This window comes from Lepidochelys kempii, chromosome 12, assembly GCF_965140265.1.
Source record: "Lepidochelys kempii isolate rLepKem1 chromosome 12, rLepKem1.hap2, whole genome shotgun sequence".
In the NCBI taxonomy this organism is placed as follows: Eukaryota; Metazoa; Chordata; order Testudines; family Cheloniidae; genus Lepidochelys; species Lepidochelys kempii.
Window position 1 is genome coordinate 33,126,738 of NC_133267.1, and position 22,768 is coordinate 33,149,505.

Below are 22,768 nucleotides of genomic sequence, written 5' to 3' on the forward strand. Positions count from 1 at the left end.
AGAATGAAAGTGCAGCTACAGCACGTTTCTGAGAAGCGAAACATACTAGGTATGTCATAAGTAGTAATTGTCTAAGGGAGAATCACCATGTTCTTTTTTGCACACAAAGAAGCAGACAGGAATGGAGGTCAGTGTTCCCTGTAAGCTGTGTGCTTGGGCAGCCGAGCCGTTGATTAGCAGAACCACGCACATCCAGCCTGCAGCGTGTGTTCAGGTGTGGCCCCCCCGCCCTCGCCCCACTTTGCAGCCACATTGCTGCTGCAGCTGCTTCCAGGACTCTCCTGCTGGCTGTGCAGTGTGTGTGTGGGGGGGAGGGGGGTGCAGGGGTGGAAAGGGAGGGTGCTGATGTCAGGGTTTCCCCCAGCCCCCATACCCCATCTCCACAGAGCAGGGTAGAGAGGACAGGGTTCATCAGGACTCTCAGCAGCTCTGAGGTCTGAACTAGGCTTCAGGTGAATGCCTTAAAGAGACAGCGCACGGTCTCTTGGAGACTTCCCCGGCAGCCAACACATACACTGTCTGTCTGTCTCACACACATGAGCGTGCATGCACTCTGTCTCAACCCCCAGCCCCATGTATCCCAGCTCTGCAGAACGGGGGAGACAGCAGGTGGGCGTCTCTCAGAAACTTCCCCAGCAGCCAGCACACACACACAGTCTCTGTGTCTCACACACACTCTGTGTCTCACATGCAAGCAATCACACACACACACAGTCTGTCACAAACTGTCTTTCTAATGTTTGTCTCACGCACACATTCTGTATGTCTGTCTCTGTCACACACAGTCTCTCTCTCTCTCTCACTCACACACACACTCTGTCTCTGTCACGTACCTCCCAACATTATTGTTGTTATTTCTTGGTACTTCCTGTAATGCATATATATTCTCTGTAATTTTATTCTTTCAAAGTGTGTTATTTTATGTTTTTGACTGGTCTATGCATTTCATAATTTTTATTTCTCTTACACTTTAAATTTAATTCTTTGAGTAGAGAGTTCTAAAATGCCTAACTTGTCCTGGCTGGAGTTAGTATCCCTATTGGTAACTTTTAAAAATATATATTATATCTAGGTTTTTTGTTTCTACTGGTGGCGCACATCTGCACATTACCTTGGTGCACATAACATTTATTCTGCACATGGGTGGAAAAAATTCGAGGGAACATTGGTGGAGGTGATGTTTGCGTACGTGAGAGCCATGACTCCTGTGTTTTGTTCCTGTCTTTGTTGCTGGCTTGCTGTGTGACTCTCTGTGACACATTTTACTCATCTGTACAATGAGGGTAATAGTGCTAAACCTACCTTAACAGGGAGTTTGTGAAGATTCAGTTGCTTATGGTTGTAAAAGACATTCCTGAATGAAAGACATCATTTAAATGCAAACTACTTAGAATAATTAACTGTGGTAGTTTCCCTTCTCAAAAGTTTTTTTCATTTATATATAAAATTATTCTTTTTAGTAGGGGTTGATTTTCAAAGTTGCAAAGGACACAAAGGGAAGTCAGTGGGATTTGGGTGCCTAATTCCCATTTGTGCCTTTGGAAATCTTCCCCTGGAGGAAGATAAGCATAATTATAACCATTTAGCAACACTTAAACATGTGGTGCTAAAATTATACTCTCGGGTACATAAGAACCTTGCGGGTCGCTGGGAGCAGAATTTAGCCCATTGTTGTTTTTTCCAGCACCAACTAAATTCTGTGTTCATTTGGCAGACTTTTGGCATAATTGTGAGACTTTGCTTTTTCAGCTGTTTTGAAAGCATATTGCCATTCTCTTGTATGCGGCTACTGAGTGGCATTTCCCAGGTCTTGACCTGCATCATGAGGCAGTCAATATGTGGTGAATTATTATATTTTGACTATAAATAATTCAAATTAAATCTGTTTCAAACTAATGGTAATTAACTCTTCTTTGTAATGAAATGTAATCATTGGAATTCTTAAAGCCCCTCTTATGACACAACAGTTTTATTTTAACTGCTGGAAAAAAAAATTGGAATGGAAACTTTGCTTAAATGAAAAATTGCTTCTAGGCAGAGACTGTGGATGCCAATTTTCAGCCCAGAATAAACATTTTAACACATGAGTTAGAAAGCCATGAAATAAGAGGTTTTTAAAAATGGGAAACACTTAACCTTAACAATTGTAGTTGTAGTCTCTGATTTAAAATCTCTGATGTGCTGTAGGGTATGTTTAGAAAGAGGGGAAAATGAAAACAGTTAGGATCTCATTATTGATAGCAATTTAGGGCTAAACTCTGTCCCCGGATGTGTATGCTGCTCCCACTGAAGTAACAGTATGTGTCTGAGATCAGAACTTCTGTCTAAAACAATCTGTCTTAAATAGTTTGAATTCATCTACTGTATCTTGGGTCTTATTGTTTCGTACGTAACTTCTAGGATGATTACATGATTCAGGAGGCTGGTAACTAATAAAGATCCTGTTCAGTAATGAGCAAAAGAGTGAAATGAGTCAAATGGTCGCAGTCCTGTTCCACCGGGATATTTATCAGTACAATTGATGCCCTCGTTTGCAGTCTCAAAAGAGCCAAAGGAGGAGAAATGAACTATCTTAAAGATACTCCCCCTATGGCAGGGCCCAGGTGGAGGGTTATCACTAGTGATAAAATTCATTAAATGTATCAAGAAGAATCTATTGATGTTCCCACAGGAGGCTGTAGAGTAGACGGTAAGTGCGGCAGGACCGCTTAAACTTCATTTACTCTGTCCACAGGAAATAATCTCTGGAGACTGAAATTTCACTTTTTTTTTTTCTTTGCTGCATTGGGCTAAACTACAGTGAATGGAGGAGTTCCTAAAACATGTCAGCCCATAAGAGCCTGCATACAACTGCAGAACAGAGCTGTACTCTGGCATCACTTTCATGGGTTAATTCAGTCACTTCTAGGAGAGCTGCTGCTTGTTTTTTAAAAAAGAGTGGAGACAAGACACAGAACTTGTATATCAGCTGACATGCCTGACAAGCTCTCCAGAATTAATCTGTCTGGGAGCTGCAGTGCTGAGTTTAATTATGGAAAGACTGCATCTGTGTTCAAAGCAATTGAGAAAAAGAAGAAAGTAAAAAGTCTGTTTATCCATCAGGCTGAAAGCAGTTAATCAAAGACAGATGGTTACTCTATATATTTTGTTTAATGGATCGTGGAGCTGTATTCTGTGAGTAAATTAAACCTATCTGGTCAGAATCTGCCTTTGAAGATGCATGTTGCAACCCTCATTGACTCCAATAAGAGTTATATGCAAGCATCCTGCGGCAGATTCAGGCCCTGAGGTTGTAGTACACTGTGTTTAAAATGCAATTTTGAAATGAAACTTAAAAGGCAAGTGATGCTTTACAGTATTGGTAAAACTGTTCATGGTGGATTATTCAGAGTTCAGGAAGCCTCTTCCATGAATGATTTGTTAAAAGTATAGCAGAGTAGTCAGAAAAGTTTCTTCTCTCTACCCACACAGATATGACCGCCCCTTCTCCCCCCCACCAGGCTTTGCAATATTTAAGTCCTTACCATATAAACATGTAAAAGCCTCAGTTTTTTTTGCACTGCAGATTGTTTCAAATAAACACCTAAGTATTTGATATGGTTGCAATTGGGTCCTGAGGCGTGAATTTTTTGTGTGTGTGTTTAATAAGGTAAATATGTTGTGGTAGAGATAAACACTACAATATGGGAAGAAATCAAATTCAGGTAGTTTTCTTCTCTCAGGTCGCAATCCTGCAAGCATGCGCATGCTTCACCAAGCTTTTGAGCAATTCTACTGAAGTCAATGGGACTACTTAATACATATAGTTAAGTACATGTGTGTCTGCAGGATCAAGGCCTTAGTGTGTATTTAGTTTGTGTTGCTTGGTCCCCTTGGTCACTTCTACTGCAATAGGAGGGGAAAAAAAAGAAAACCTACAGCAGCAAGGCTCAAAGTCTAGGTCAGCTGACTCAGGCTCCAGCTATAGGGCTAAAAATAGCAGTGTAGACATTCCTGCTTGAGCTCTGAAACCAGAGAGGGAGAGGGGGTGTCAGTCGACCTAGGCTCTGAGGCTCTCTGCCCTGTGTGTGTGTGTGTGTGTGTGTGGTGGTGGGGGGGGGGGGGTTGTTTTCTTTTTTGCAGTATAGACATACCCTTAGACCCCAAATCAACAATGTACTTAAAGTTACTCGCAGGCTTATGAATAGTTCAGCTGATTTCATGGAACTACTCATCTGCTTATAGCTAGGCACCTTCTGAATCAGGGCCTTAGATGAGCCCATAATATACAAGATCTAAGATGAACCGTATGATAAAGGAACACAAAAGTATTAAACAATCCAGATATCTAAAAATGATACTTCCTTATGTTCAGCTTATGTGTAAGCCCACAAAATGAATGTGCACAAGTCACTACACTTGCACAGAAATGGGTTTACTTCAGCAGATTGTAAGTAAGAACATTACTATTTGCTACAGCCAGAGCATTTTCCTATTGAAAAATGGTATTTAGCTAAAACTCTTCTTACTGTTGTTGACCGTGTTAGAATGAGATTGAAGCAGTTTTGCAGCAGCACAAACTAGTGTTTAAAAATAACAAAATCAAATCAATAGCATTAAAGGATAGCGGGTGATGCTTTGTATGTAGCACTCTGTATTTAATACAAATAATAAGGTAAGTCAATGAATATGGACAAGGTGAAGTCATGATTATTTAACAGGGTATGTACTTACTTGGCTTACTTCCCAATTCATAACCAAATGACTTGTTTTTCAAGTGAGAGGAAACAGATGTGTGTCAGATAACTTCCATTTTGCCACAGTTGATCACTTAATCCTATATTCCAATAGGGGCACTTCAGTTGCAAGAGGAATAATGTTTCACTGTATAGAAGGCTGCCCTGGGCTTTGTGAAACCTAGCTTTGATTCCCCACAGCACCACAGATGTTATGCAGGCGTATCTTTTGCCAGGGCTTGGATTGGATTGGCCAATGTGGCAGTCTGGCATGATGACACCTCTTTCAAGATGCTATCTTGTTCTCCAGATTCCCAGCTTTCATTTATTAAAAAAAAAAAAAAAAGTCCTTGTCTCTACTAAAAACTTAAACTGGCATAGTTGTGGTGGTCAGAGGTGTGAAAAAATACACACCCCTGACCAACAACCAACCTCCGTTGGAAATGGGAAGGAGTTTTCATAACACCAGAGGTTTCACTAATTCAGGATGTCTTGGTCTGTTGCACAAAATTTGCAAAGTGTTTATCTAATAGTTAAACTGGCACAAAGCTTAGTTTTGATGGGCCTGAAATAGGAGGGAGATTTTCCCTTTTGAAGTATTAGATCTTATAATATCAAAAGTGGGCAACTGCAGTTGCTTATTCACTGTAAATCAAATCCAATTTATTAATATAGTATTTTAGTCTTAAGTAATACTGAATATCAGATAACCACATGTTTTTAAAATCAACAAAGTTCAATAAATTGGATACATATTTTAAATATACAAAAAATTTTAAAAACCCACAAAATTAACCCATCATCCTCACCAACATGAAAATAAAATAAGAGTTAAAAATACCCAATTTCATCTAGAGCATAAGGAACCTCTCTTTCACTTGTACTTGTTTTTGTGGCCAACCAGGCAAATAGTGCATCAGCCTGTATAATTAAGATATTTTCACTACATAACAAGTATTTTTGTTTTTTAGCTGGTGTGGTAAAAGGTTTTTGAGCCAGGAATGGAGCTAAGCATTTATTTCTTACATGACAGTACAGGTTACAGGAAAGCTGACGTGTGCTACATCTTTGATCTGGCCACACCTGCACAGAGAAAGGTGATTGTCTCTCAATACCAGCATACATCCCTTTCAGATAGGCTGAGAGCATAAGAACATAAAAGGTTCATCTGGTCCAGTATCCTGTCTTCTGACAGTGGCCAATGGAATGAACAGAACAGGTAATCAAGTGATTCATCCTCTGTCACCCATTCCCAGTTTCTGGCAAATAGAGGTTATGGACACCATCCCTGCCTATCCTGGCCTAATAGCCATTGATGGACCTATCCTCCATGAATTTATCTATCATAGCTTGAAAATGGAGAACCGCAAAAGCTCTCCTTAAAACGTTGTTGTTAAAAATGTCCAAATATTTCTCAGAACTGAATATTGTTTTAAATGAGAAAGCCAAGGGGGTATTTGTTGTAGGAATATCTTCCATATCCAATTGTTTGTAAATAGCTTCTGCTCCAAACATGATTATAAAGACTTCACACTTTTGTCCAGGTCTTGCCAGGTCAAGTTCCAAGAAGTCCAAAGACCGAAGCAGGGACTTAAAGTCAGAGAAACTTTAGGGTATGTGTTTTGTTAAGTTGTTCCTTCAGACATTGCCTTGGAAGATGCTGTGGATTCATAAGCTGAATACACAGCCAAGAATTAATATAAATTCACTGAGCTTTACTCAGAATAGCACATTTCCCTACCTGTGGTCTAAGTAAGGCAGCTGGTGTGAAATTTGAGAGGCTGAGCATTTTCCTTAAAAACTTGTTTTGCTCAACTCCTAAGACTCTTAGGAGTTTTCCAGCCCCAGATTTCCACACCACGTAATATTTGGTCATGGAGTTTAGCCTTTAGCCCTCTAAGAGGAAAAAGTGATTAAATTGCCCCCTGCCCTGGATCCGCTTGCCTGGAACTTAATGCTTTTTTTTATTACTTCGTCCAGATGTTTATCCTGTTGGCTATTATATTAAAACAAACACCTAAATAGGGGAAAAACATGACCTGTTAAAATGTAGTGGAACATCAGTCATCCATTTATGTAGCCTTGCTTTGCGGGCAAAGGAAATTACTTTAGTTTTCTGGTAATTTGTGGTCAAGGATTCCTGGTAAACAGAATCAAAATCCTGTAACATATGCTTCAACCCCAGACGCGTTTGGGACAGCAAAACCACGCTGTGTACGTAAAGAGGGACCAATACACACCAGTTCACAATTTTGGAAGAAAAATACTACAACCCTTCTAAAACCATCACAGCCTGTAAAATTTTAACTGGAAATGTGCTAATAAACAACCCTGATGGACGTTCTTTGTGATGGATAGAGGGTCAGTTAGCTTACCTTGCCACTCTATCCTAACAGCTGCCCTTTGGCTGTGAAGGGTTCAAAAAAGTAGCAGATGTTCTAGACTCGTAGACTTTAAGGTCAGAATGGACATCATGATCATCTAGTCCGATCTCCTGCACATTGCAGGCCACAGAACCTCACTCACCCACTCCTATAGTAGACCCCTAACTTCTTGCTGAGTTTACTGAAGTCCTCAAATCATGGCTGAAAGACTTCAAGTTACAGAGAATCCACTAACGCTAGTTTAAACCTGCAAGTGACCTGTGCCCCAAATCTAGCCCAGTCCTCAAAAGTTTCTCCCTGAGGTGACCTCTGTCAATGGAGTCAAAAGGCAATTTCAGGTCAGCAATGGCTATTAAAATTTTACATCCACTGTGGAGCAATATTTATGAATCAAAGGAGCAAAAGAGTTATCAATGGTAGAGTGGCCATTCCTGACACTGGCTTGTTCCTTTGCAAATAAATTACAGTTCTTCACCCAATCCTCTAATCTCCCCAGATATAGATTTTAAAACCCATAATTAAGAGGCTAATTAGTCAATAATTCCCAGGATCATTTGTTGCCTTTTTTTATAAAGAAAATAATACTGGTGGACCAACCTGGTGGAGAAATTCCTGTATTATTTATATTAGTAAATAATTTTGCTAACAATGAGGCCCACTGATCAAAATTGTTCCCATAAACTTCTGCGGAGATAAAATCCTACCCAGGAGTTTTATTATGATGTAGTTGGTTTCTCAAAACTCTAACTTGCCTTGGGGTCTTTCTGGAAAGGGACAACAGGTGGGGTCCATGAAGATAGACTGTACCATATGGTTGATAGATGGGGTATCATGAAAGGCAAAAAAATCTCTCCCAAGCATGTATGAGGATAAGGGCTGCTTTAGTTACTATAATAATAGCTAGTTACATGTATCATGGGTAGTTGCCACCAATGTCCAAAATACAGATGAATTTTTCCCTCTGGCCACAAGTTCAAATTCTTTCAAAGGGCTCTTTGATTATCCAACTTTTTCTAACTCAGAAATTTTTTTATATTCCCTCCTAAGGATCTTTAATAGGATTGGGGAACCATTATTTTGGACAGCTCTTGCGACTGAAGGTGTTTCTTATGAGTGAAGCAAGCTAAATAAAACAGGATTTTTAAAAAATCTTTTGAAGGGTGAAGATATCTCTTTTAGGTGGTTAGATTATCCTGTTTTTTGTTTTTAAATCTCAGTCTATACTCTGGGGGGCTTGTGATGGATCACTAAGGTCCAAAAGTTGGTTTTTCAGAACTAACAAATCGCTGGATATAAGTTCTCTCTGATTTTAGACAATTAGTGGATTCCTCTCAATTTGCTTCAAATTTATAGCTTAAAAGATCGGGAGTTTAGATGCAATTGGCCAAAATTCGTCTGGGGAAAAAGTAGACAGAGGGCAGAAATTGACTTAGGAGTTGATGATTGCTGTCCAGTTTAAAAGCCACTAAAGCACCTGAGAAACAAGACCAGTTTTAAATTGCAACTGATATTAATCAATCCCACAGCCCCTTTAGGAGAGCTTTAAAATGACCCTCCAAATCATCACCCCCTCTACCATTCAAAACTCCAGCCAAAATTTATTTAAAATTTCAGAAAATTTATAACCTTAAAATAGCAAAGGGGAAATGAAGGTGAGTAAACCTCATTTACTCAGTTGGAGGGTAGATTAAAGACTTCCTTATCCTCAGAACCCACTCGGACATTAATCTCCCAGAAGGACAAAATTACGAGATTTAAGCTCTGTCCATAAAGACTCTCTAGGTAAAGGAGAATCCAGAGGGGGCAAACAAACCAGCAGAGCTAAAGGAATAGCTCTCTCAGCAACTAATAATGTAGGCCTGAAAACAGGCTACTAGCAGTTAATGTGTTAGTTATAGCATTTAATTTGGCACAAATGGAAAGTGCTTGACCATGTGCCAGTCAATCCCTCAGTGCATGCTTAACAACCCCTCTAAAAAGGATTCAAAGCCTGGTAAATAAATGAAAGCATCCTTAGAAGGTCAAGGTCCTTGGAGGAAAACTCAGTCAAATTGAGATAAATAATTCCTAAAAGTCCAAATCCACGAAACAATTTTGAAAGAGGTTTTACTGGAATCCCTATCAGGCCCATCTAGGGCCTCAGCTGACAAACTGCCATGGAAAAACTGCACCATTGGTTTTGTAGTTAGGCCAAGTTCTCCCAGAATTGTGATAGTCAACTCTCTGGATGGCTTGTAAGTTGGGAACAATATGGCCTAAAGCAGTGGTTCTCAACCAGGATCTGGGGCCCCGTGGGGGACCATGAGCAGGTTTCAGGGGGGACTGCCAAGCAGGGACAGTGTTAGACTTGCTGGGACCCAGTGCAGAAAGCTCAAGCCCCAGTGTGTGGCTCCCAGCCTTGCCACCTGGGGCTGAAGCCTGAGCAATTTAGCCACAAAGCTCTTCTTAACTAGAAAAGCCATGTGACAGAAAAAGTCAAAAGAAAACAATATGTGAATATGCAAACCAAAAAAATGTCTGTCTAAACAACACAGTAAATGACCAGGGCTCCCACAAAAACCTGTTGGACAATATCCCATAGGTGAAACCAAATGGCCTACCCTTATCCTAGGGGTTCTCACCCTTTTTCTTTCTGAGCCTGCCCCCCTAACATGCTATGAAAATTCCACGGCCTGTCAATGACACAACTGTTTCTCCATAGAAAAACAAGGAACAGCATTAGGGGATAGCAAGCAGGGGCCCCAGGCAATTGCCCTGCTTGCTATCCCCTCTGGCGTAGAAGTGCCTGTCATTACAATTTATTCTTCTTATTGTGCTATGCTGCCGTGGAAGCTTCTGTTCACAGGGCCTTGTGGCTGCAGGCATTTTAGGCACATGTGAGGTAGGAGCCTTTCCAAATCTCCTGTCCCCACTTCCTTTCCTCTCTACCTCCACCCATGCTGTCCGTTTGCACCTATCCCTCCTGTTTTCAAAATGGGAGTGGCTCCGGTCAGGCAATATGCCTCCGTCTCCTGCTAAAGCCCTGACTCCTGACCGTTTTCTAGCCCATGCCATGGTGGTTCTTGTATGTTACTGTCTGCTGCTGGAGCCACTTCCACTCTCATTCTGGCTCAGGGCTGCTGCTTGGGATTCTCTCCCACTACCACTTCCCCTTCCCCTCAGCTGCAAGGGTTATCACGGATTCACCGTGAAGTGATCCCCAGGAATTTACTGTCCACTTAGCAAGTTAAAAGCCTGTGAACGTATTTCTGAGGCCAAAATCTTTCAGAATGAACAATTTAAAAGACTTAAATAACTGACCAAAGAGACTTTTTTTTTTTTTTCCCCTTGAGCTGATAGACTAGTAACGTAGTTCTCAGCCTTCTAATGTATTGATACCTGGTACCATGGGGGTTATTTCCCATAAGTAAATATTAGCCATATAGTATAATGAAAAAGGAGACTCGAGGTTGTGTATTTTCAGGTCTTGTCTACTCCTTGTATATGTTCAACTTTATGCCTGTTCTTTCAATACACTAACACGTGTATGCATAGGGGCTTCTATTTAGCCAGGTACTTAAGCACATACTTAACTTTAAGCACATGAGTAGTCTCAGTGACTTAAGTGGGGCTACTCACATGCTTAAAGCTAAGCACATGCTTTATATACGTTGCTGAATAGGGGCCAAAGGACTGATCTTAACATGGTGTGAGAGGTAGATAGATAGATTTTGCACATAAAATGTCTATCCGGCCAAATGGGTTTTGTGCATGAAGGAGTTGCAGTCTTTCAGCTGTTCACAAAGGTGGTGTTCCACCCAAATGTAAATATGTAAAGTTGTACAGGCACAGAGGGAAGCTGTGGGAAGGCCTGACTAAAAATCAGGCTCTTGTAAACCAAAGACAGATTATCTTTGATTTTAAGAAGTGATTTAAGAAGAATCAGTTACTGTTTCCCTCAACTAGTAAACCCAAACTAGTAAATGATTTAATATTTTCCCCCACTCCTGAATATATCTGCTCATGGATATACTTTTACAGACTTGGTTAATAATACATTTGGTGGAAAAAAATCCAATTTATTTCATGCTGGTTTTATTTTCCAGGAGAAAGGGTCTAGCCAAGAATCTCTCCACATGGCTTCAAAGAGAATAAGTCAAGTACCCAAATCTTAATTTGATTCCAAGATCAGTTCTCATACTTAAAAACCTCTTGTCTGTAACTTCCTGCAGTAGTTGAGTTCCTTAAATTAAAATGGATATTAATAATAATAATCTCTAAAGTGCTATTTTACTTGAATATCGTACCTTTGACTAGAGCTTTTTCTAGACTGAGTAAGTGTACATTAGCAGATTGTATTTGAATGATTCTGTAAGTACCTGTTTACTTATGAAACTTTTAGTTTGATATTTATAATCCTGAATTTTTTCTGTTTTGACATAGGGTTCATAGAATCATTGAATATCAAGATTGGAGGGGACCTCAGGAGGTCATCTAGTCCAACCCCGTGCTCAAAGCAGGACCTAATCCACAACTAAATCATCCCAACCAGGGCTTTGTCAAGCCTGACCTTAAAAACCTCAAAGGAAGGAGATTCCACCACCTCCCTAGGAAACGCATTTCAGTGCTTCACCACCCTCCTAGTGAAAAAGTTTTTCCTAATATCCAACCTAACCTCCCCCATGGCAACTTGAGACAATAACTCCTTGTTCTGTCATCTGCTACCACTGAGAACAGTCTAGATCCATCCCCTTTGGAACCCCCTTTCAGGTAGTTGAAAGCAGCTATCAAATCCCCCCTCATTCTTCTCTTCTGCAGACTAATTAATCCCAGTTCCCTCAGCCTCTCGTAAATCATGTGCTCCAGCCCCCTAATCATTTTTGTTACCCGCTGCTGGACTCTTTCCAATTTTTGCACATCCTTCTTGTAGTGTGGGGCCCAAAACTGGACACAGTACTCCAGATGAGGCCTCACCAATGTCGAATAGAGGGCAATAATTCAAATAATTAAAAGTAAATTAACATAGGTTAGTATGGTTGGTTATGAATTAAAAACAAACCTTTAGGCTCACGGTCTTCTAAGGAATAATGACCTCATCTGAAATATACACTAGATAATAGCCATACATAAACATTTTTATTAGCTTTTAAAAGAATTTATGACAAATAGAAATATTATTTCCTAAAACTAAAGTCATGAATGGAGAAAAATTACTTGTATCTTTTGTTGGATTCACATGCCACCAAGTTGTACTTAAATACCCAGTAATCTCTTAGACTCTGTTTAGACTAGAAAAAAAGATACATCTTAAAATCAGATTAACTAAAAGATTGAAACACCACTTAGCACTTGTAGTAGACACAAATTTAACACCTTTAAAATCATGTTAGTGGGTTCTTGGGGTAAGCCCAGTTTATAACATGATTGACCAATATGGTTTAAAAAGTGTTAGTATTTAGATACAGATTTAAGTGATGTTTCAATCAATTTAGCTAATTCTGTTGTAGCATTGACTTTTTTTAATTTAAAAAGACCTTCAAATACCCCAGCGTAGATGTTAAATATTTCTAATCCAATTTATTGACCGTCTCCAACCTTCATGTTGTTGGACACAATTTTGAACAGCACGCACCTGCCAAAACTTGCTTAACAAAGCCTTTAAAGTTCAGTCCAAGATTTGGTCTGAAGTTAGTTGACTAGTGCTTATTTGGAATCATATTCTCAGAAACATGAGGCAAAGCCCCTCCAATTTCAATCAACCAAAACCACAATGATCATATGATATGAATATGGGTACGGAATGTGTCAATATCCAAAGGAACACATTAAATCCAGGAAAGGCAATCTTGTTTAGCTTTAGTGTTTCCTTGAGATAAAGTGGGTGATGATAGCATGATGGAAACACTGAAAATATTAAAGTAACATTAGTGCAATGACAGCGACATATTCTGAATTAGAAAGAGTAAACACTGCAGGCCTGATTCTCAACATATGCCAGTGTAAATCAGAAGTAAACTCCACTGAAGTCAGGCCCCCAAATTCATAGGAAGGACACTTCTGTTTTTCTATTTAGTGAAACTCCATTTAAGTGTTGTCAAACATGTTAAAGTTACGTTTTGTCCTAGACCAGGGCTTGCTACTTCATGTCCTGGCTCTGTCAATCATTATCCAACCAGTGTATGGGGTGGAGCTGAAACTCAATAAAAATAAAAGAGGTGAGAAGGAGAAGTGTTCTAGTATTTATACCAGTACCAGAAGTGATTCAGATAAACCAGTCTTTCATTTTGCAATATTTCTTTCTTAACTTCAGGATCCTAAACAAATTCCCCTTTTCCTGCCCCACCCCCTCACCCAGTTCATATAAAACTCACTCTGCCTTTAGCAACACCTTGCTAGGCTGTTGTCTGTTAGTGCATGAGTGTCTGCCTTCTCTCTAGGAGAATGGACACTTACATCTCTACAGCTGACCCTTCTGTCTTGTTCTGCTTGGGTGTGACTGCAGCATTTGGAATAATCACCTTTTACAAAGTCAAGAAGAACCAGGTGGAGAAAAAGCGTATATTTGCCCGTGATCTCCTTGTGCTACTTTTATTGGAAATACTCTGTTTTGTCACACTGAAAAGTTACGTAGGCTTAATCCTGTTCTCTATGGCATGTCTCATCTGTTACATTTACTTACCAGTTCAAACAATGTTACCTGTGGATAACAAAGCTGTATTGATCACAGGTAAGAGGGAACATGCAAAGTTTGGGGAGTCAAATCTGCCCCATTAAACAGATATGCTGTACAAATTTGTGTAATCTTAAAGGTTATTTACTAAATATCTTGTATTCTTTTTATTAATTTTCCCAGCATTCTTTTTGCAGGTAATTAAAGGTTCTGAAATCATGTAGGAAAATATTCTTTGTGCTTATTTTATTATTTTTAGTGGCTTTGTTTCTTGAAAAGAAATTTTACAGATAGATTTTCAAGATGCGCTGCTAGTTTCTTTAACTAATATTTATTAGTGAAATACATATGATGTTGCTTATGATTGTTAAGCTTTTTAGAACTAAGATTTTAATGAGTAGATGCATTTTAAATGTTACCTTTGTTTACTTCTGGAAAATGTTTTTATTAAACTATGCACGTGCATACAATTATTTTTGACTTATACCTTTAAACACTACATAGTCCCAAAGAATATCCAATTCAATACAGTAAAATATTATACACACACAATGTGTACATTATCTGTCCATCTCTATGAAATGATTAATGAATGAGAGATTTTCCTAACAATGGAAGTTCATATACGTAACATTGCTAATGAGCTTTGCTACTGTATGAACTAACTGTGACATGTTTCAGAGTAACAGCCGTGTTAGTCTGTATTCGCAAAAAGAAAAGGAGTAACTGTAGCTCACGAAAGCTCATGCTCAAATAAATTGGTTAGTCTCTAAGGTGCCACAAGTACTCCTTTTCTAACTGTGACATGTTGCTCATCTGTTTTTTGCTAAATGTTTTTATTTTGTCATTTAAATATTTCAATCTGCTGTTTTGTCTGGAGCAATTTCCTGGTGCTCAGTTGCCTTCGTAGCCCTTTCTTTCTTATTTATTTATTTATTTATTTGTTTATGTATATTTTTGTACCTGAAAGGGTGGATTGAATCTGAGTTGTAAAGCTGATTCATTTGGCTGAGAGTTTATACGGAAACTTGAAAAGTAATTTAGTTTGGATTGACAAGTGTTATTACTGAGATGAAAAAAGACAAATGATAAAACCACATCAGCAGCAAGGTCACGTCTTTTCTTGTAGCTCAGCCAAGTTCTGTCTGCTGCTTCCAGTCATGGTTCATTTGCAGTGGTGTATGGAATGAGGATGGATGTGAGCAGTGGGTGAATAGGGAATAGATGATTGTGAATGAATGCACAAACTTGAATTGATTATCTGTAGCAATACTCTAGGTTTACGCTCCGGGCTCTGGAGTTGCTTTTCTCTTTTCTTTTTTTCTAATACCTTTTGCAAGACGTTTAGATTTTGTCATTCTTTAATAAAAACCCATCAGTTTCTCAGGACTTATCTACACCAGATTGTGTGGATTAATCAGTTGTGCTTCAGCTGATTATATTGCATTGAATCAAGTTCCAGTCCACCTTCAGTTGGTTTAAAATTTGCCTTTGCATCAACATAAGGGCTGCCCTAAACCAATAAAGGTATAGGCTGTCCTCTTTGAACTAGGAGGAGGTTTTCCATTGCCGACTGGCACACAATCAATTGAAAGCAGGGCTTATCCCCAACGCATTTCTATGTTAAGCTGCACCAATTGTTGCCTCCCCACTGACTGAAGCAATTATGTGTGTAGATGCAAGGTGCTGTCCGGTCAATTTCAGTGTTGTTTACTCCAAGGCAGACAAGGCCAGAGGGAGAGTTTTAATGACATGGTGTATTTCTCTTCCCTTTTTTTCCCTAAATTGTTGTGGAGTATTGCGGTACGCTGTTACACTCCTACGTACACTATGTACACATGACTTTTAAAAACACTCTGTATTTGTGGGTAATCTAAGCACTGTACCCAGATGTACAGACACTCTGTTCTCGACCTATGTATTACATCATTTTTTTTAACATTATTTTTTTAAAATTTTTTTAAAACATAATTTTTTTTACTATTAGCTGTAGTAAAGTTTTTAAATCTGTTCTCTGACATGCCAGAACAATGCATTCTTGGGATTACCTCTAGGCAAACATGAAAGAGGCTGCAGATGTCACTAAAACCAAACGGTGGTGTTTTTTTTTTCAATTTGTTGAAGTAAAATCACATTTCTGTGCTGAAAGTCCCACCTGCCCTTTCCTCTGCCCTGCCTGTTAAGTGAGAACATACAATAAAGAGATCTGAGCTTAACTCAATTGTTAGCTGAGGTTTGCAACACAGCCTTAAGGAGGGAAAGGGTGAAGCAGTGGGGAAAAGGGGCAGGGTTAGCAATGATGAGGAGGAAATGCAACATTTCTTTCACCTGATTGTTAGGCACCTCTCTCTGGCTTCCAACCAAGCTTCCAACCAATTCACCTCTGTCCCATACAAACCTGATTTGGGGCCAGCCCTGCTCCCACTGAAGTCAAGGCACTTTTGTATCTTTGTTCATGGATTCGGTCATCAATTTTAAGGCCAGAAGGGACCATTAGATCATCTAATCTGACCTCCACAGGCCATAGAACTTCACCCAGATACCCATGTTTGGGGCCCAATAACTTGGGCTTGACTAAAGCACATCTTCCAGAAAGGCATCATCCAGTCCTTATCTGAAGACATCAAGAGATGAAGAATCTACCATTAATCTGACTATTAGTACCCATAACCTGCCAGTTGACATCCAACATGCTGACTCATGAAGCCATATGGAGGAAAACGTTGCATGTTCTGAAGAAATTCGTCCCACAGCACGTAAAGCTTTCTCTTCCTCAGCTAGTCCATAGCATCGTCTCAGCTCTTTTATAGCATTTGAGTCTGTCACTTATTTCAGAGAACTGTAGCATGTATTTGGGTCTGGGAATCCTTCAAGCTATATGACAGGTTTCAGAGTAGCAGCCGTGTTAGTCTGTATCTGCAAAGAGAACAGGAGGACTTGTGGCACCTTAGAGACTAACAAATTTATTTGAGCATAAGCTTTTGTGGGCTACAGCCCACTTCATCAGTTGCATAGAATGGAACATATAGTATGAATAACAATCTATAATATGTTTCAGAGTAGCAGCTGTGTTAGTCTGTATTCGCGAAAAGGAGTACTTGTGGCACCTTAGAGACTAACCAATTTATTTGAGCATAAGCTTTCTTGAGCTACACATCTGATGAAATGAGCTGTAGCTCGCGAAAGCTTATGCTCAAATAAATTGGTTAGTCTCTAGGGTGCCACAAGTACTCCTTTTCTTTAATCTATAATATGTTACGTGTTTATCATGATCCATCGCAAAGACCCAGAAAAAGCATTTTACAAAACTTTAAACTGAAATACAAAATATGCACAAAGATCACTTCTTCCTCCACTGCAATGCAGCCATCTCAAGAGTGGAATGTGCCTTGACTTCAGTGGGAGCAGGGCTGGCCCCAAATCAGGTTTGTATGGGATGGAGGTGGATTGCCTGGAAGCAAGAGAGGTGCCTAACAATCAGGTAAAAGAAATGTTGCATTTCCTCCTTGTCATTGCTAAATCTGTCGCTTTCACCAACACTTCACCCTTTCCCTCCTTAAGGCTGTGTTGTAAATCTCAGCTAACAATTGAGTTAAGCGCAGATCTCTGTATTTGTATGTGTTATGTAAAGCCTCTGCTCAATCCAGCAGAATGGGATTGTAAGATTTGTAACTTTTCAGTCATTGCTAGTATGATTGTTAAATTCTGTAACCTTTTTGCAAACTTTGTAACTTTAGTTCTTGTTAGCATAGCCTTTTAAGCTTTGTAACCTTTTCAGTTACTGCTTGTATAAACCTCCAAGCTTTGCAATACCCCATCAGGCAATCAGAGAGAGTGTGAACAAGGGAGTGTATGTGGGACTGGGTGGAGAGGAACTGCAAGGAGAATAGAGCCAGGAGCCAGGTGTGTCTGATGTAATCTGCCCTAAGAAGGCAATCATGGGGTGCTGTAAAGAAAAGAAGAACCTGGTATGCATGAAAGGAACGAAGTCTGGGAATGCTTCTTGGTGACAGACACAGAAGGGAAACTCTGTACATGACAGGAGCCACCCAGTTCCAGCACAAGGAAGAAGGCACACACACAAGCCCCCTGCTTCTTGACCTGCTTGCCGGCCCGGATCCATGACCACAGGTGGACACACCAGATCTACTATGCTTTGGCTTCCTCTGCTGTCTCTGGTAACTCTCCGCCTGTGTGCGTGTGTGGGTGCATGAGGGTATGAATGTGATGAATGGGTGCATGGACGAATAAGCCCCATCCCTTTTCTTTTGATCCAACAGTGGCATTTAATAAAAACAATATAAGTAATCCTGGGTTGGTGTGGGGGCTGCTAAGTCGGCGCTTGGGGTGGGGGTAGCTTGCAGAGACCCCCCCGCCCCGGCCCTGCCTCCACCTTGGAGCTGCAGCTGGACATGCCGGCCGCTTCTGGGAGCGGTGCAGAGCCAGGGCAGGCAGGGAGCCTGCCTTAGCCCTGCTGCACCACCGGACTGTTAGTGGCCTAAAATCTCCTGGATTGGCTTCAGTATCCTCCAGAAAATTGAGCCCAATTCCAGGAGACCCTGGGCCAAACCGGGAGAGTTGGCAACCCTAAACAATGCTCAATTTAATTTTAGTGACTACAAGACACATGTAACCAATAAAATATGTGCTGAATGTGTTAAAATAATCCTGAACCATATCCTGCAATCAAAACTTCCATTGACTCAGGACTTTTGCTACAGTAAGGACTTCAGGATTGGGTCCAACACCAATAATACATAATACTTTTACTCTTCACAGTGTTTTACAGAGATTAATCATCATTAGCCCACAGTGAGGTTGGTAAGTAAGCAGTATTATCCCTGTTTTACAAAAGAGGAAACTGAGGCAGAGAGGTTCAATGACTTCCTTGGGGCCACAGAAAGGTTTAATGTCAGGACTAGGATTAGGCTCAGGAGTGCTCGCTTGTAGGCCTGTGTTCAGATGTCTAAGCCATACTGCATAGTTTATTTGGAAGTCAGGGGTCTTCTAGCCAATGAATTTCCATTATGTGAAATAGCCAGATGGTAGTGTAGCACCCTTGCCTTCAATGTACATTACATAGTGCAAGAGCTTCTGTGGTGCAGATGTGTAGCCACATTGTTTAATGCACTACTGGAGGATACTCAACTACTACAGGGAAGAGTGCAGTGCAAAAACCCAGACAGATCAGAATAACAAGAAGGCATGTTATGACTTAACGATATTTCTCTTCTTTATAATGTGGGACATCCATGTTCTGAGACTCGGCATTACACTCTTTGGCGTGCAAATGATAGCTTTCAAACACAAGCTTAGCATGACCCCTCCCACTATGGCCACACTACCTGAGCTCCTCCTGGACCATTTCCTCAGGAATCTCATTGAGGAGATGAGGTAGGACAGTGCTTAGCAAGTGAGGAAGGGTCAAACAAGGGATTCTGTTTGGTGGGAAGGGTCAGAGACAAGAATCAAGGATTTGTTGCTAGTATTTTAACAAGATACTTCCCAATCCCACCCCCTCCCACCCTTTGTGGTTATTTCTGTGTGAAGGGATGCAGTGAGCTCCCAGAGAGGTGAGAGACTGGTGAATGCATTCATGTAGTAAAAACACATCACTGTCTATGATGAGTGGAACTGCACAGCTGTCACCAAGAGAGAAGCAATGTCAAACAAATTTACTTATGGGCTTCTGCTGGACACAGTTACAGAGTTTTCCCCCCACGGTGTATTGGGTTGGAACACTATGCTCAGAGCCGGTAGTTTTGAAGTAGGGGTGGGTGGTTAAGGGGCACAGGGAACTATTCTCACCTGATACAGTTTCTGAAAGAAAAAAAAAAAACACAACCTTGATAGTTGGTGCTATTTGGTCTGTTCTACAGATAGAAATTTGCTCTTTAGAAGTATTTTTATGAGCCTCGGGGATAAATCCTCCATACGGGGCTGGGCTCTCTTCCAGACTGAGAAACCACTTGCCTCTCTCCAGTTTGGTGGCAGAATGTGACCAGAAGAGCTGCCTTCTGTACACTGATATTCTGACTGTATTTTATATAATGTAATCTCTCTTGGCTCGAAAGTCATTTTGCAGAGTGATTGCTTTGAGATCCAAAAGTACTTTGGAAGATTGTCTGTTTCAGCTGAGATTTCAAGACCTGCAACAGTAGATATCTCTTAGGTTTTGCTTTGTTTTTTTCGCAGAACAGCTTTGCTACAACCAAGATTTCAATCTGAACGCTATCTTGCACTGAAGCAATTCAGCATTTTTCATTCCATTTCTCTTGTATATGTGGAGTCAAATCCTAATGGTGCACCTGTTTGTGATGAAATGAGCAGACGCCATCATCTCCAGAGCCTGACCTACTGGGAGACATTCTCTCTGAGTCTTTCAGCTGTGTTTTCTTATATGCATAAAGGATAGGGTTTCATAGGCAGTCTCCAAGTTCCCACAGATGCTGCTCCTAAAGCCGTACCTAACTTCCTTATATTTAGGCTTGGAATGATTAGGTTTCTATCAGTAAATGTCAGTAAACGTCAATTTCACAGCACACACACAAACCAACAAAAAATACTTTCATCAATAATCAAAATTTGCAGAGAGGTAAAGTACGAAAAATGCTGCTTGAGAACTTAGGGTTTGATTGAAGGATATTTGCCTTGTATATTTCAACATGTAATGTTGACAGCTTGCATTTGAAAGGTTATAAAGGTTTAGCTTTTAAAATCTCAGTGAACACTGCCATTAAATAATTGTCCGAGCCACAGAATTTCCTGCAATGTGAGAACTTATACAGATTCCAAATCTTAAAAAAATGCTTAGAAATAAACATCTGTTACCCATCAAAATTATAAAAAAACCAAAAATTGAATTCTGCCAGGCCTACTTATATTGCATGTTAAACACCAATGCACTAACGGACCAATTATCTAAGGATCCTTTACTTGGCCTCCATTTGGATATATGCATGGTTTTCCTGGCAGTCATTTTACATTATTATATTATTCTTAATAGATGATAAAGAACTGTACGAAAGTTTTCAGTCAACTTTTTTTGCCAAACCATTCAGATATGAGTTGAGCCAAAATATTTCAGTGACTTGTGTCAAACTCACTGATGTTTTTTGTCAAAAATCACACAATAATAATAATAATTAATAATAAAAGAAACGTTTCATTTTGCAATTTGCTTCATTTTATCTTAATTTTATTTTGAAAGATTAAAAAACACACCCCAAACAAAACCAAATGTTTCTTTTAGGGTCGAAAAAAATGTTTCATTTGACCCAAACTAATGTTTTTTAATTTTTCCGTTCAATGAAAATTTAAAAAAAAATAAATCATTTCAGACCAACTCAAAACAATTATTTTTCCTGAACAGTCAGTGAACCAAAAAAACTAACAGAAACAAACATTCTTACAGCTCTGTTTAGGAAGGAGTTTTTGTTTTATTTTGCCTAAGGTGTCTTTCTGATTTTGATGTTTTCAGGAAGTGATTCCGGGATTGGACATGCATTGGCAAAGTACTTTGACAGTTTAGGATTTGTTGTATTTGCTAGTGTCTTGAATAAAAAAGGACCTGGGGCTGAAGAATTAAAAAGAAGCTGTTCCCAGAGACTTTGTATCCTGCAGCTGGATATAACCAGTTCTTCACAAATTAAGGAAGCCTATCTTAACATTTCAGAGATGGTGCAAAATACAGGTATGGTTTCTGTGACATTTTACGGGGTGGTGTGCAGATACCTCTTGCAAGGGGCTTCCATTGCATCACTGTTTGAAAATGTGTCCGTGTGTGTGTTCTGCATTTCCCGCCCCATCTCTGTACCTCTATACCAGTAAGGATATTTATACTGAAGAGACTTTTGCTTTATGGAGCACTCCAAAAATGGGATCCTTGTCAAATGGCACTAGTATGCCACCTACAAGAAGCAAGTGGGCCGAGAGGAGGAAAGGTGCAATGTGGGTACATGTACCTACAATTGCACAGCATCCTAACTTTGGTTTTGGCTGGGCCAACCAGACTAGAAGCTGGCATTTTAACAGTTGCGCTTTCTCCTTGTTAGGGAAGTTATATTTACTTACCTTCTCTGGCAGCATGGACTCTGTAACAGAAGTGTACGTTTTCTTCTCTTCCTCAGGGTTATGGGGTGTTGTCAACAATGCTGGAATCCTGGGGTTTACTGCAGATGGTGAGCTGCTGCCCATGAGTGTGTACAAGCAGTGTATGGATGTGAATTTCTTTGGGCATGTAGAGGTGACCAAAATGTTCTTACCGTTACTTCGGAAATCCAAAGGAAGGCTAATTAATATATCAAGTATGGCAGGTGAGTTAAACTAAAGTTTCAAGTTGACGGTGCTATATCAATAATTATTTAGAATTTACCTGATGTAAATATTGAACAAGGTTTTGGTCAATATATCTCTGTTTGCTAATTCTCAGAAGTCCATATCTGCTTATTATTTCATTATCTATAGGCTTCTGTAATGAACCGTCTATTTTGTCTAGTGACTGCCTCCGATAACCAACCCCTAAAGAAGAAGAGTTTTATAGGGATAAAAACAGTAGCATCCTAGAGAAATTAACTCTTGTTCCATAGAAACTAATATAATAATCTAGCATGCCTAGATCTGGATGTGAAAGGTGAAAAATCCCCAGCAGGAGAACAAGGAAACCAGGTGTTGGTAGGGGCGCAAACATAGGTGCTGGAACTGCGGGGGGGGGGGGTGTTCCTGCAGGACCCCCTGGCTTGAAGTGGTTTCTGTCATATGCAGGGTTTACAGATTGGTTCAATGGCTCTTAGAACCCCTAAAAGTTGTTCCAGGACCCCTTGGCACATATAAACTTGAGGGACTCACAGAGCAAGACATCAGGAAGCTTTGGGTAGGAGTGAGGGACAAGCTTTCGTAGTGGCGGTTTTCTGTCTAATTATGGGCCCAACCACAGTCCTAGAAAACTAGCTGACCTTGAAAGGGAGAGAAGAGCCATGATTCTGAAGGGGAAGGATCCTGGGCACCTAAGAGGTCTCTGC

At 40.1% G+C, this 22,768-nt stretch overlaps 1 protein-coding gene across 3 annotated transcripts in view; it reads left to right on the forward strand.

Moving 5' to 3' along the window:
• The first annotated feature begins 6,313 nt into the window (after nucleotides 1-6,313).
• The window catches only part of HSD17B2 (hydroxysteroid 17-beta dehydrogenase 2), a 30,206-nt gene continuing 13,751 nt past the window's right edge, over nucleotides 6,314-22,768 (forward strand). For 2 of the 3 annotated variants that reach the window (XM_073308050.1, XM_073308051.1), the window contains exons 1-4: nucleotides 6,314-6,328; nucleotides 11,522-13,805; nucleotides 21,229-21,441; nucleotides 21,878-22,063. In XM_073308050.1, coding sequence (XP_073164151.1) covers nucleotides 13,493-13,805; nucleotides 21,229-21,441; nucleotides 21,878-22,063 — 712 coding nt within the window. In that variant the 5' untranslated portion in view covers nucleotides 6,314-6,328; nucleotides 11,522-13,492. Of the gene's footprint in view, nucleotides 6,329-11,521; nucleotides 13,806-21,228; nucleotides 21,442-21,877; nucleotides 22,064-22,768 lie in introns of those variants that run through there. The other variant, XM_073308049.1, reaches the window with a different exon arrangement.